This window comes from Nelumbo nucifera, chromosome 2, assembly GCF_055504915.1.
Source record: "Nelumbo nucifera cultivar China Antique chromosome 2, China Antique-T2T, whole genome shotgun sequence".
Lineage (NCBI taxonomy): Eukaryota > Viridiplantae > Streptophyta > Magnoliopsida > Proteales > Nelumbonaceae > Nelumbo > Nelumbo nucifera.
In genome coordinates this window covers 54,840,276-54,856,033 of record NC_142650.1, presented here as the reverse complement: position 1 = coordinate 54,856,033, position 15,758 = coordinate 54,840,276, and the positions used below count along the sequence as shown (strand labels likewise).

Below are 15,758 nucleotides of genomic sequence, written 5' to 3'. Positions count from 1 at the left end.
TATTTTAAAGCTCTCAATGAATGAGGTCTGATCTAGGTGAAAGTGGATCAACCCCGAACCAGACCCTATTAATTCCATAAAACCAGATCTACAAATAAAATGTGTTTGGCTAGATCATTTGAGGTTACAACGGCCACGCCTTACAATGCAATACAATTGATCAATGTCTGTTACAACGTAATGGACACACTACACACGGCTGTTTTAGTGCTCAGTCCCATATAACCATAATTAAAGATAATACATAATAAACCTGTTTATATATATCTTAATTAATAAAATAAGTGTTTTTTACTAAAATTATCTTATATACTATTTTAGGAAATTTACCGTATTTAAATATAAAGTAGAGCAAAAGTTGTAAGATAATTAGGAGATCACATCTCCGCCGTGTATTGCTGGGAATATCTAATCATAATGACATCATTGGGACTGATATTATCATCGGGAGATATTCCAATATACGGCGGGGATGTGCAGTGGGGTGGCCCCCTATGGGGTAGAAATGTAAACTCAATAATTAGGAGACCATGGAGAACTAGGGATGTCAGTGGGTCGGATTGGGGAGAATCCGCACTGACCCGACCTGTTGACACCGTAGCCTTGAAGATATTAAGTATATGTAATTAATATCAATTGGATATAGGTTTACTATACATGAATATACCTACATGTATCAGGTTCGGAAGCCCCTCTTCATTTGGTTGGATCGGGTTAGGTTCAAGTTTAGTCAAATCCGTATTGGAACCAGCCTATTGACATTCCTACATGGAACAGCAACAACTGGTTTCAACCCAATTACAATTGGGGGACACACAATCACACAAAACTCAAAATCAGAACCGGTATAATTGGTTTACTCATGGTTTCTGAACCTTATTTGATCTGGATGGTCAGATCATTTGGCCCAGAAACCGTACAGGCAACCGTTGATTTGGTTAGTGACCCACTGACCTAGGCAGTTGAATCATTGACCTGTTTAATGGTTTTGGCCTTTTTATTTTTTATTTTTTAAGTTGAAACGAGCCATACATTTAAACCGGATGATTGAACCATCAACCCAGAAACCGGTGGGCAGAAAGGTTTCAGTTGCATGTCGGTTTTTAAAACCTTGGGTGTAATCTGGCTGGATTCAATCGCGTAGTTCCCACCCATTGACAAGTCTACGGTATTTCATTGACCTGGGGTGGCAAACCATTCATTTCAGGTGGACCTGCAACTGCAAGTAAACGGCCTGGTCAATATTCATGATCGACTGAGACTGACCTAGCTTAACTACTAGTATTTCAATGGCGAAATATTTATGCACAGCACTTTTCTCTCACAACCCTCATCTCCAACCAAGCCTTCTACTCTGCTCTGTCAAGGCAACAACCATGGCGTATCAATCAATATCGCTCTCTTCCCTTTATCTTCTCTTCCTCCTTCCCAGCCTTATAAGCGCCATCTCCTCCTGTGGAGGTCCATGCCAGACCAGCGATGATTGTGATGGCCAGCTAATCTGTTCCAACGGTGGATGCACCACTGATCCCGACGCCGGCACAACGGAATCCCCGCCGGTGACGTCCTCCACAGAAGCCATCCTCACCAACAACGACTTCAGTCAAGGTGGCGATGGTGGGGGACCCTCCAAATGCGATGATAGCTACCACAATAACAGTGGACTCATCGTTGCGCTATCTACTGGGTGGTATGCTGGTGGTAGCCGATGTGAGAAAATGATCCGAATCACAACCCAATCTGGAGCCAGTGTGACGGCCAAGGTGGTGGACGAGTGTGACTCTGTGAATGGCTGCGACGCCGAGCACGCGAACCAGCCTCCGTGCCGGAACAACATCGTCGATGCATCGGACGGCGTGTGGAATGCTCTGGGGCTCAACATAGACGATGGTGAAGTGTCGGTGACATGGTCCATGGCTTAGATGAGGTTCAGTTTGATCTGCTCGTCTGTGTAGTCCTCTCTGTTACGTTGCAAATAAATAGGGAACTAATAGTGTTTAATTAGGTTTTCTATCTTCTTGTTTGGATCTCCTAGAGTCCTCGGAGATTTGTGCTCTCTAATGCTGTGCTTGGTTTTATAGAAAATAAATGAGAAACAAAAAGGTGGGTGAAATTGTTTATTTGCAGTGCAATTCTTAACTGGTTATAATTTATAAATTCTGTACGTGGTTCAGTTTTGCACTGTACTGTTACCTGAAATAAAATTTGTACTTTTTATCTCATTTGTATTAATCACAGTGCAAATTTTGCATTTCAAACCTGGATGTAAAATTTTTACTACCTTCTTTAATTATTTCTCATATAAAGTGGGAATCGCATCATTTTGCTACCTTACCTCATTCCTGATGAATAAATAGAAACCGGATTGTTAATGCAAGGCCCGTTCTAACAGCCTTTATAGCCTTGTATTAGGAATAACTCCCTATGAAATAAAGCACATAAATATGGAGATATTCCCAATGCAAGGCTATAAAGGCTGTTTGAAGTCTATCTCGAATAAAGAAGGGCCCATTTGGCACATCTTTCTGTGTGGTCTTTTGACTGTTTACAAGTAGGGAAGACTGATTTTTAGTCTATTTCCGTTTGTTGTATGAGAGATTTAACCACCAAAAGATAAAACGCCGAAAAGACACGAGAAGCCCATTTTGGGCTGATTTCGGGAAGCTCCAAACGAAGCTTCTCACGTCTTTTGCATTTTAATCTCACGTGGAAAAATGCACGTCTGCCAAACGTGCTTCGGGCTGCTCAGATCTTCATGCAAAAGCTCAATATGTCTTTTGTATATCAGAACTACCAGAAGATCTTCCAAAAAAGATGTACCAAACGGGCCCTAAAACTTATCTCAACTTCAATCTCTTCCATATAAAGTAGGAATTACTTCATTTTAAAATTACAAAACAAATGAGACAACACCAATTCTCAAGCAAAACTTACGCAGAATTTACACTCGGCCTTTTTGCACTCACATACCATGCAAATTATATTTGCATTGGAAACAAGGAATTTCGCTAAGGCCGCATTTATTTGCGGTATAAACACTAGGTCGGTTTAAACTTGCACTCTCTAGTTTTGCCATATAGCAATGTATTTATACATCGCAAATCGATGTATTTTCTCTGCATTTTATTTTGATATTTTTTCTAGACAAAAATTCATTCTTCACTTCTACATATTTTTCCGAAATTAGTATTTCTCTAGGCTTCCTTTTGTGCTTCCGTTGGTTTTTCACATTTGGCCTTTTTAATTGATGTTTTCCTATATACTTAAATTTTAAAATCTTCTTTTAATCCCAAGAGGAATTATTCCCAACTCTTAAATATGGAGACAAGTTAGAGGGATTGGACATTGAAGTGGAGGAATTATTCCCAACTCTTAACCTTCCCGAGACCTCGGACTTCTGAAGAACATACCTCAAAGGTCAATCAATTAGGACTATGACAGTGTGAGATTAGAAGTAAGGGCACAACTTCCGAGCTGTCAGGACTAAGGCGAAGGCCAATTTCTCTATGTCAGGAAACTTGGTCTCAGCTGCATGTAGAACTTTGCTTATGTAATAGACGGGTCATTGTGCCCTGTCTACTTCTCGAACTAGTATCAAGCTCGCTACCTCGTCGCTCGCGGAGAGGTAGAGTTTTAGCTCATCTCTGGGTTCAAGTCTGGTCAATAATGCAGGTGAACTGAGGTACATCCTAAGCTCGTCGAATGCAAGTTGGCACTCCTAGGTCCATTCGGAGTCTTTATTCTTTTTTATTGCTTTAAAAAATGGGAGACACCGCCCAACCGACTTAGACATAAATCGGTCCAGGGCAGCAATTCGACCTGTTAACCTTTGTACTTCTTTAATTGACCTAGGTGGTCTCATGTCTAGGATTGCCTAGATTTTGTCCGGGTTGGCCTTGATGCCACGTCAGTGCACTATATAATCAAGAATTTTGCTCGACATGACCTCGAAGACAAACTTGTTTGGGTTGATCTTCATGTTAAATTTCTTTAGAATTTGAAAAACAAAATTTAAATCATCAATAAAGAACTTGCAAATTGAGTCTTCACAACCATGTCATCAACATATGCTTCAATTTTATTTCTGATCAAGAGAGAAAATATCTTATTTACAAGTCATTGGAAAGTTGCTCCAGTGTTTTTCAATCAGAAGGGCATTACTTTATAGCAGTACAAGCATGGTTCAGTTACAAAGGCTATTTTTTCCTAGTCTTCTGTGTTCATCCAGATCTGGTTGTAGCCGAAGTAGGCATCCATGAATCTCAACAACTCGTGCCTCGAGGTCACGTTTACCAAGCAATCTATTCTAGGGAGGGGGAAACTGTCCTTTGGGCAAGCTTTGTTGAGGTCGGTATAGTTGATGCACACGCACCACTTGCCATTTTCTTTTTACACGAAAATTAGGTTGGCTACCTAGCTTGGATACTGGACCTCTCTAACAAAGTTTGCTGTGAGAAGCTTCCCGATATCCTCGTTTACTATCCTCCATCTCTCTGGGGTGAGGTTCATTTTCCTTTGCCTAATTGGTCTGACTAAAGGGTCTACATTAAGTTTATGAGTAATTATAGATGGGTTTATGCTGGGCATTTCTACTGTCGACCATGCGAAAACATCTAAATTTTTAAGTAAAAAACTTACCAGTTGCAACCGGCGTGGTTCTACCAAGTGAGCTCCGATCTGGATTGTCTTCTTGGGCTCGGTATCAAAGACTGGGACCAGGATTGTGTCCTTCATTGGACGAGCTCGTTCATCGGTGTTCTTGAGGGGTGGCTCCAGGTCAACGTCATCTACCAGTTTTCCCTTGCCCTTCAACACCGCGACATAGAACTTACGTGGCTCCAACTAGTCGCCTTGTACAACCCCTACTCCGTACCTCATTGGAAACTTCATCGAGTGGTAGTAGGTCGACACCACTACACGAAGTGCATGCAGGATGGGCCGACCTAGAATTGCATTATAGGGGGACAGGATCATGACCACCAAGAAGCTATGCTCAAAGCAGACCGAGATGGGCTCTGACCCGGCTGTAATTGGCAACTTGATTCGGCCTAAGGGCCTCAACATGTCTCCACTGAAGCTAACGAGTGGTACATCTGCTGGCTGCAAGTCCTTCCTTTCCAACTGCTTCTTCTCAAAGGCTTCCAAAAAGAGGATGTCAACCGAGCTTTTAGAGTCAACTAGAATCCACTTAACCTTGAAGTCATTAATCACCATCTTGACAACGAGGGCGTCATCATGTAGATATTAGATCCAGTGAGCATCATTCTCGATGAAGTATATAACTTCCTCCACACGAGGGCACTTCGGTGGGTTCTTGTTCTCATGCTCGAGCTCCTGGATTGAGTTCCTTCCCGCTGTAGTGCTACAACCAGCCACTATCGAACCTCCAGTGATCTTGTTGATCACCCCACGAATAGGCCTCTTTGGTGGTGGTTGATCCCTGTCTTGGTTTCTGTTAAACTCTTGCACTTCTCTTGGCTGGTCAGTTGGTCGGCTTCAGTCATCACGCTTGATGAATTGCTTCATGTAGCCGTGATGAATCATTTTCTCGATCTCATCCTTTAGATTTCTGCAGTTTTCTATATCGTGGCCTATGCCATAGTGGAAGTGACAGTACTTGTTCGGGTTGTAGTTGGTAGGGTTGCCTCTCATTCTGGGTGGCCATCTCACGTACTCGGCCATCTTTATTTGCATCAGAATCTCTCCCCTCTTTGTATTTAGGGCGATGTTGCTCCAGTTTTGGACTAGAGGAGTTTTGGATTGCTAGCCTAGTTTGGAACTCCAGTGGGGGACCTTCTTCTTCTTCTTGGCGACCTGCTTCACCTACTACGGGGTGACAGATTTCTCCTCGATGACTTGCTCTTACACTGCTACTTGTTCCTCCCCTCTTCTTCTTCAACTCACTTCCTCTTCCCAATTAGATCTATCCGAGATCCTACCACCTCCTTTGCCTTTGTAAACTTGCTGGCCTGGTGGAGGAACTCCTCCATAGTGGATGGAGGGTTCAACTCTACTTCCCAGCGCAAGTTGGGGTGGTGGACGCCATTGACCACTACGGTGTGCTAGATTGTTGGGTCAAGGTTTGGAATTTGGAGGCGCTCTACATTAAATCTTTTGATGTAGTCTCGGAGGGTCTCATTTGGTCGTTGGACGACGTTCAGTAGGTAGGTCACTGATTTGAGGCACCTCTTTCTAGTAGCAAAGTGCATTGTGAAGAGGTCTGCAAACTGATTCTAGCTCATTATTGAGCTTGTGGCCAGTCCCGAGTACCACATCCGAGCTGTAGCTCGAAAAGTCATCGGAAAGGCCATGTAGAGGCTCACATCATTTGCCCCATGAAGCTGCATGAGGGCCCGGAAGTTGTCGATGTGGTCAACTGGATCTGTTGTGCCGTCATATGACTCTAGGCTTGGGGCTTTAAAATCCTTAGGCCGTGGGGTTGTAAGGATCTTGGGTGCAAGTGGAGAGGTGTGGATTACCTACGGTGTTGTTGGTTGTTCTACGACTTGGTCTACCTCTCCCTTTTTATCTGCCTCCTCATTGTTGGTGGGAGCGAGGTGGCTTCTCTCGTCGTGACGGCGTGCACGTCGGCAATGCCTTCTCTTCGACACCTCGGTTGTGCTGCTACCTTCAGTTCCGATGGGTGTCGTGGCTCTTCTATGTTCTCCAACTGGGACCTAGTTCCGGTCATCGGTGCAACAAGGTGCATTGGGATCTGGTCCTTATTTCTATTACCGAGCTGCTAGTTCTGTTGCTGCTGAGGTTGCTATTGTTGTTGGGATTGTTGCTACTGCATCAGGGCAGCAAACCTTTTCTCCCACATCCGCATCTAGAAGTTCATATCGTGAACATACTGCACCAATTCATGGAATTGATGCACGTAGATCCCAATGGGAACCACTGATGGCTCGATTGGAGGAAAAGGTGCATTCACCTGGTGCAGAGGGAAGGCTAGGTTTGGCCTTGCTGGCATGCTGGGCAGAGTCAAGGGCATTGTGAACTGCCCAATGGTCATGGAGGGGACTTCAAGGTGTCCACCAGGCTGCTCTTGCCCCCCTATGACCTGGTTGTTGTTGTTGATGACGGGTTGGTTGTTGTTGAGGATGTCATTTAAACAGTAAAAGTAGAAAGAAGTGTGAGAATACAACTTTTTGTTGCATTTTCCCACAAATGGTGGCAATTGATGATGCATGATTTGGTCCCTCCCTATTAGAAGGTAGCTCTAACGTTGGACTAGCTACGTGGCCGAGTCGAACTACAAGGCAAGAAGATCATAGTGTTCTAGGGTGCTTTACCCAATGTGGGCACTCCGATGCTTAAGTTAGCGAAGGGGATTTAGAGAGAGTTAGTAGCTTGTAAATATGAGAATACGAGAGCTAAATCGTGCGTACCTTGTGAGGCTGGAGGCGAAGCCTTTATATAGGCAAGCTGCCATGGGCCTCACGATGCGTGTCCGAGATTACTGGCCCATCTAACCCGGAGTTGGATTTGCACTCGAGGATGGTGAGTAAGCTGATAAGGCTTATCCGGGTCTGTCCGAATCGGGCAGGGTGAGGATAAGATCCATTGACGTGCATCGTAATCCCGAGGAGATCGAAGACAACTGGCTTGCTTTAGGAGGAGGCTACGTGGCACCTTGGCAGGTCGGTGGATGTAGTGAGTTGTTTGATATTATATATTTGGCTATTAACAGGTACAACTCATCAAATGGAGTGAAGTGAATGATTTATACGAAGGCCTTGTTTACTTTTCAGTAAGTTATTTATTAGGATAAATGCAGTTATTTGGGTAAGTTTTTTTGGGAAACACTTGTTCGGGTAAGTGTATTTGCCCATGTTCTTTTATTTTCTATGTAAATAAGGTAATGACCATTTTAGCTATAAAACTCCATTATTAGAAGGGGCATTTTTGTCTCATTCAAGTGTTGGCAACTTTTCCCCCAAGTGGGAAAGTTATTTACTCACCTATGAGATGGGTATCACTTACCTGAGTAACTGATACTCAATAAAATGAACTTTCCTTGATCCCTACATAAATCTGATAAAAGAATATGAGATTCTTGATTAATGGGAACTAAAATCACATTAACCAACTTTCTCTCTCTCAAAAATCCAAAAAAGAAATACCCCCAAAGTGTAAGGCAACCTTTCTAACCTCTAAATCAGCAAATTAGAGAGTTATTCACCGTGCAAAGTTTGGAAGGGGATATTTCCCTATGTGATATATGAGATGTGTCATACGTATATGAACAGACTTAGATCTCTCAAACATTATCCTTTTAGGGAGATTCTTCTAATGTTATTAGATGTCAGAAAGATTACTACAAGGCGATTTCAAGGTGATGGTGGGTTCATTCCTTGGGTGTTTAATGACTTAAGTTCAGTTTGGAAAGAGTACAAATACAAATATAAATATGTAGAGTAAAAAATTTTGTATTTTGTGTTATTTTGTATGTATTTGTACTGTACATAATTTTATTTATACTCTTTCAAGCTGAGCCTTACATTCGTCAGTCTGGTAACAAGGCTGTTTATTTTATGGCTAAGCGGAGTCTTTCTATTTTTTCCGTTGTTCTACTTGGTCTTTTGTACCAGAAGTCTTAAAAAGATGTATCGTTTGCTGATTGTTGCTGAACATAAATGAAAGTATCTATTTCTAAAAAATAGGCCCAATAGGTTCTTAGTGGGTTAATTCCAGCTCAGTTTGATATAAGGGCCAGGAGTTTGGTTCGTGGTAGATATTACTCAGCCCAGTCCAAGGCATGGATTGACCTCAAGCCCATTTAATGAATTGACCATGACAAATGTCTTGACCCATTGTTGGTCCCTAGTTCTCCATGTGCACCCTTCAGGAATTTTCCAACCAACTTATACAGCCTTCTATAGAAGCAAAATACGCATCATCCTGGGCCGTTTCAAGAGCCCATGATCATCTTCCACAACTACTTGTTTATTGACATTGTGTCACCGTTTCAACTACACAAACGGGCTAATCCAAACATGTTTTTCAACCGTTGATGTGAGGCCAAACAGCACCTTAGCAAACTTGGAGATTGGTTTGGCCCACAATGAGCCTATGGTCCTAAATAGGGGTGTCAATTGCATCGGATTTGGTCCATTCCAATCCAGTCTGATATGAGTTCATTTCTGATGGACCGGGTCCAATCCAATCCAATCCAATGAATACTCACAACCATTTTTGACCAATTCAATTCAATGTCTGGACTGTCTAATCTGTTTAAATTTGTTATAATTTAGATTGGTCTCAACTCAAACCTGATCCATTAACACTTGTATTCTTATCTTCTATCAATTGACCGGATTTTGATTGTATCTGACCCAATCCAATATAAATCTATTATGTATGGAATAAGTCCAATCCAATCCAATAAATACTTTGGACTATTAAATCTGACTGATCCAATTCAATATATCTTATTAATCCGTCCAATCCATTTAAATTGATTTTGATTTAGACAGGATTCAACCAAAACCGATCCATTAACAACCTTAGTCCTAAACTATCCGATGTGCATCCATAGGTAAGTTTGGGATTTTTCCAGCCAACTTAAACAAGCTTCAATTGAAGCAACGGCTGAGCACAAACAACTGTGGACCACAAGTAAACTTTCCTTTTAATGATTTCCACAGGACTATTCCTGTGTTTCTTTCCATTAGGTTCATATATAGTTCAAGCGAAACCCAAAAACTTTTGAAGAAACAAACTGTTCTGAAAGGCAGGCTGACTGAGCAATAGTGAGGAAAATTCTTGTCTAAAGTCAAGCCTAGGACTTCATTGTTTTCTAACTGATGCAGAAATAAGATTGATGCCTACTTTCAAGCTGCAAAGACATGGATTGCCACTTTGTAATAATTATGTGAAAAGGTGAAAAGAAAAATAAAACTTCTTGTCCTTTTGGCTCTGTTTGAGGGCAAAACCTTGTATTTATTTTTTCTAAGTTTTGTATTTGTATTTGTATTTTCTCCCAACAAAACCTTAGGCTGTGTTTGGTTGGAGTGCAATTTTATTTGTACTAGTACAAATGCATAGGAACGCAAATGAAAAAAAATGTAAATTCTCATTTAATTTTGTTTTGGGTTTTACTTTATTCTGCTTTATATTTTGATTTACTTCATCTGCACTGCAATCATATAAAATACGATGAAATTTGAAACAAAAAATTGGTCAGAACTTGCAGTAACTCATTTGCACTATCATAATTTTGCACCAGTGCAAATTTATTTGCATTGCAACCAAACACGGCCTTAGGCCCAGTTTGAAGGAATATAAATATAAATATAGAGAGTGCAGAACTTGGTACTCTTCCAAACTGAACCTTAAGCTCAAATTAGCCCGAGACAGGAGGAGACCTTGTTGTTTAAGGGCAGATATTATGACACTTGCCCTTTTTCTTGTGTAATGAAATTATAGGCCTTGTATGGGTTTTATCTTTTTTTTTTTTTTTTTTTTTTTCAAACCAAACATAGCCTTAGGTATTTTTTTTCTCTGTTTTTTTTTTTTACAGGGGTGGGGAGAGAGGACAAACTTTTCAAGGCAAAAGAAATCCAGCCTATTTATGTGTTTTGTCTGAAAATAAGAGACTCCAATAAAAGATAAAAGCTAACATAGGGAAGGGGTGGAATACACACATACAAAAGATAGAAATTTTAAGGGGAATGGATTGAAGTTCTTATTGGATTGGTAATTTTGGAATCCCTTGTTAACAACAAGGATCTAAAAATTTGGGATTTTCATTTCCAATTTTACACCATGTTACAAATAAATCCTAAATGAAAAAGAACTCGTTCAAAAGATAAGCTTCTCATCCACCCCTTCTCATAATTCCGTTATCATAAAGTCTAGACCATTTTAACTTAATTGGGATAATAACAGAAATGAACTCATAATTCCACCCTGACAACAGAATTATGACCTCCCCTCTCACTAAGACCTCCCTTATCACAGTATGTCTAACGGATTAGACTTTCTGATAATTCCATTAGAGATATCTGTGATAGAGGAGGTCTTAGTCCATTCCTTTTACGAGTTATTCAAGTTCGGCTCGATTTCGTTTAAATCAAGCTTCGAGTCAAATTCAAGCCTGATTTATAAGTTTGTTTGTTAATTGAGTCAAGTTTGAGCCTAGTGAAGTTTGGCTCGTGAGGCTTGCGAGCCTAGTATTAAATAAATATTTTTTATTATATATAATAATATTTTTATTTTTAATGTATAATACTAAATAACTTTTATAATTCTTAATTTTTGTCTGAAAAATAAAAAATAATTTTATGCATATAAATTTTATTTTTTAAAAAAGATTGACTTATAGTCGAGCTCGAGTCGAGCCGAGGTCGAACTTGATAGCTATGAACCGAGTCAAGCTCGAGCTCAAGTCTCTAATTCGAATCAAACTCGAGCCTAATACTATTTCTACGAATTGAGCTTGAATAACCAAATATTTGGCTCGACTCAACTTGAATCCACCACTAGGTTTTAGCATTGAAGAGAAAAATCACGGGAGGTTTAAGTCTTCTATCCCATTAATTATATATTGAGTAATTCAAGGAAATCTCAAGGAAAAAGAATCATAATCAATAAAGGCAGGCAGCTGAGTGAAAATTAAGGCGACCTTAATGAAAAATCCTGCACATCACTGTTGATTCTAGCTCGGATTGAATGACATTTGAAGCAGTCTTCACCAAATATTGCAAGTGAAAAAATAACTTTCTATGAACCATTGAGAGGAGTAAATACTGTGAGGAGTATGCCAGCTTCAGACTATTGTGTCATGTACTAAAAAATTGAAAAAAAAAGGTACAAAATTTAAAGGGGTCAAGCCTAGGAAGAGTGGAGAGGAGTTGTGATCCGGACAACTCTATTATGCGTATATACAAGAAGAGATGACAGACTGGTATTAAAAGATGTCATGTTTATAGGGCAGTGATTACAACTGAATTGGTCGTGGGTGATTTTAAATAACTCAGCGTTTGATTTTTTATTTTTAAAATTCAAACAACCACAAAATTAAAAGAGAGTTACCTTATTCAAAAAAAAAAAAAGAAAATCGAAAAGCAACAAAATTCGAAGAGAGTTATTAGGAAGCAATATGACAGAGAAGAGAGAATAAACAGATGTGGACAACTGCTTTTAACTTTTAAGTATATAGAATAGATTCTAATAAAACCCGTCCAATGCACACATTGGTATAAAAGGTGTCTCATATTCTATATATAACAAAGGGTTTGATACCAAAAAAACTTGTAATCGATCAATCGGTATCATAAAAGTGGTAATCAATTGGGTGAAATTTGGGGATTAGGTGATTGGTTAAAGATCTTTTGGTATCATGCCTTTCCAACAACATAAATTTTTTTCATATAAAATTTTGAAAACACACACAATTTAGACTTTTAGAAGAATCGATGAAAGCATATAGAAGTTGTGCCTTAAATAACTCCAGGTATACTGTATATAGTGGAATTTTTGAAGATCAATGGATCGAAGAATCACTGAATACAGTTCACACACACATACATACATACATACATATATACATATATACATGATATTTGGATGTAAAGATGTATAACATGTGTGAAGGTGTTAACCATATTAGATATATGGCATTTGGATTTAGCATTTTATGACCCGTATGGAATTTTTGTATAGTGTAGATTTATATACGTCTAATTTTCTTCTTTTTCTTCTTTTCCTTCCAAATTGATGGCTGTGGTTAGGGGTTGTTTAATCAAGAATAATGTCTCGCGTCATCCAGCCATGCATGCAAAATGAGAGATTGGAGTGGCCCTGGTGTTACGGTTCAAAACAGGCTTAGCCTTGCCTACGCTTGGCAGGCTTACGTTAGAGACATGCCCGTCATTTTCGCCTGTAAGATTTTTGGGAGAACTGATGTCATCTTCAGGCAGACCACCAAAAGCTTAACGTACTCTTTGTGGAGGGGTGGTCGACCTCCTTGGGTGCCTAACCTTGGCACTCCTAGACCTCCATCCCCTTGCGGGGTGGCCCTGGTTAACGGCTAACATGGCTACCAGGGTTCCTCATGGGCGCACACTTGCTCATGGGGACAGTGTTGGACCGGCACCGCGCTACCGATACTCAAGGGAGGCTTGGCATGCGGGCCTGGCTCAAGCATGTCCCTTCACCTCGCCAACCCCTTGCCCAAGCTGATTGAGCTATCCCGTTGTCCCTAGCGCACGGGTGTGTTTCGGCCCAAGCGGTTGCCTATCATCATGGCACCTGTCATCATCGGCAAGCAGGAGACCCTTCACAACGGTGCCAAGTCACCTCATCGGCGCATGGTCGCCTTCCATTATGGTTGTCCCCCTTTAGCACGTAAGCGACGCCTCCCATGGACCGGTCTGAGCCAGGAGAGTGCCCCGGCCATTGGACTTGAGGTCATGATCCAGTGCTACTGACTTTGGTGAAGCCATCCCATCGGGCAACTCCTAGCCTCTAAGCACATAAAGGCTTGTCCTGGCCTGCCTTGACCAGGACGCCGCACGGGTTTCTTCCGCTGTAGAACTACCCCCATGACACTGGGGCATATACTTGAGTCCAAATCAGTTACCAACAACATGATCCCAACATTATTAATGTTCAAACAAGCCATTGCAACTGTATATTGGGAGCATCTCCCTTGAAGGTGTTCTTAATGTACAGATGCAATGGCTTGTTGGGAAGTTGTTGAGTTGGGAGCTGATCGAAACTCCATATACTCTTAGTGCCTATTTGGGAGACTTCCGGTGAAAATCCAGAAAGCATGCTACCATGTTCTAGATGCAAGAAATGGGACTAAAAGGTAGCTTCTCCAGAACACAGGTGCTCAAACACCATGGTTCAATCATCACAACTAAGCTGTAGAAAACAAACTCTTAATGCCTGATGTTGGGCATTATTATTGGTTATCTCAATCTAAGCATCCACATTTGCTTCACCGGTCAGCTGGCAGCTCAATTGCAAGGAAGGACACAAAATAAATAAATAAAGTTGCAAAAAAAAGACAAATAAAAAATAAATATTTATTAAGAAATTAAGAAATATATAACAACCAAACACCAGTTGAAATGAGTACTAACAAACAAACAAACAATTTGAGAGCAAAAGTGTTGGTGCAAAAATGAGCACAAACAAACACAACAAAACCAGTGTGAGGAGGAGGGTAGACAATTGTAGGTCCATTTGCAGTACAAAAAGCCATTTAATAATGGAAATAAAGCTGGAGGTCACAACATCACACCAGGGCCGAACCTTACCCAATCAATTCTAAGGTGAATAGTTCAATGGTTCAATTGATGAGGACAAGCCCCACAAAATTACCATTAATGTGAAAGCACTTGGGACTGTATATGCTCAGTGCCAGAACCAAGGTGGAGCCATTTTTCAACGTGGGATGTTTCATCACAATTCATTGTAACGACTATGGCTCTCATGAATGTAGGTCAGCTGCTGCCTTGGTCACATAGGCATCCGAAAATATGAGTAAAGTTGAAGGGAAAAATTACAGTAAATTACTATAAATAGGAAGTAGTGGGAATGTAAGAAGCTGTTTGGTACGTAGCTGAAATGACTGAATTGAAAAGCTTTTATTTTCCTTGTCTCTTAGTGAATAAGTTTTTGAGAAGGTTGTCAGTTTCTTAATGGCTGAAGACGAAGTTGGATAAATTACTACACCCTTGAAAAGTTACTACAAATGGGGAGTGTAGTAGTAGGAATCTTAGAAGCTGTTTGGTTGTAGCTGAAATGACTAAATTTGAGAACTTTTTTTGTTTTGTTTTTTTTTTTATTTTGTCTTTTGGTGAATAAGTTTTCGAGAAGGTTGTGATTAATGAGTTTTTTAACAGCCAAAAGATAAAGTTAGATAAATTACAATACCTTTAAATATTTTATTCACTAAAAATGAAACAATAAGTCATTCAGTTCAGCACCTTTAAACATTATCAAACCGCCCCTTCCACATCAATCCCATCAACGGAGGCCTGCTGCGTCCAACCAGCAAGCAAGAAGTTAGATATCCTTTCGGAGAGGACCCCACATTGGCACATGAAGTTTAATGGACTACAACCTCCAAAATCAATAATACCTTTCTGTTTTATATCGTTGTGAATTGCCACAAAGGACCCCACCACTCCTTGAAGACAAATTTCGCACAGGAGTTTCCAAATATAAAAAGCAGGGAAGTGATTCCAGAACTTTTATACTTGATTTGAGGTGGGACTGTGGAAGTATGGGAAACAGAAGGTACTGAAGTAGGAGGAATTTTCTAAAGTCTGGATTAGCTCCACAATCACTATAATATCTGACTTCTGGCGCATGGATGATGTGGGGTGTTATTATTGATTAAACAGCTCTTAACATAGTCCTCGAGTGTGATTAATTCGGATTCATTTGTTTTGTTTTCAATACAAAAATATATTTATAAATTTAACATACAAGTATGGGAGATCCGGGCTCTTTATGACATATGAATATGAAGATTGTGATCTATAAATAGAAAGTATATGGGAAGAAGAATGTGGTTAACATTATAGGGGGGGACTATGGAGTTTAGACCAAACAAGCACAGAATTTTACTTGCACCTTTTCCCCCATTGTCAGGGAGGGTATGACCAAATGAGCCCACTTTTCTGTGTCATTCTTTGCTAAAAAAAGAGAGGAATTTTTCAATTCTCCTCTTTTCTATGAACAACACATCGGCACAGTTCAAAAGCTGTTGCTTGAAAGCAAAGAGTAGTACTGCA

The 15,758-nt window shown here is 40.4% G+C and overlaps 1 protein-coding gene across 1 annotated transcript; it reads left to right on the top strand.

Moving 5' to 3' along the window:
• The first annotated feature begins 1,257 nt into the window (after window positions 1-1,257).
• Window positions 1,258-2,120, top strand: LOC104601286 (ripening-related protein grip22-like). The gene has a single exon (XM_010264580.3). It carries the CDS (start codon window positions 1,290-1,292, stop codon window positions 1,920-1,922), a length of 633 nt encoding a protein of 210 aa, XP_010262882.1. The 5' UTR covers window positions 1,258-1,289; the 3' UTR covers window positions 1,923-2,120.
• The last annotated feature ends 13,638 nt before the right edge of the window (window positions 2,121-15,758 follow it).

Excerpts from the sequence above, each read along its gene's own strand:
- LOC104601286 (XM_010264580.3), top strand. The coding sequence starts at position 1,290 with ATGGCGAAATATTTATGCACAGCACTTTTCTCTCACAACCCTCATCTC.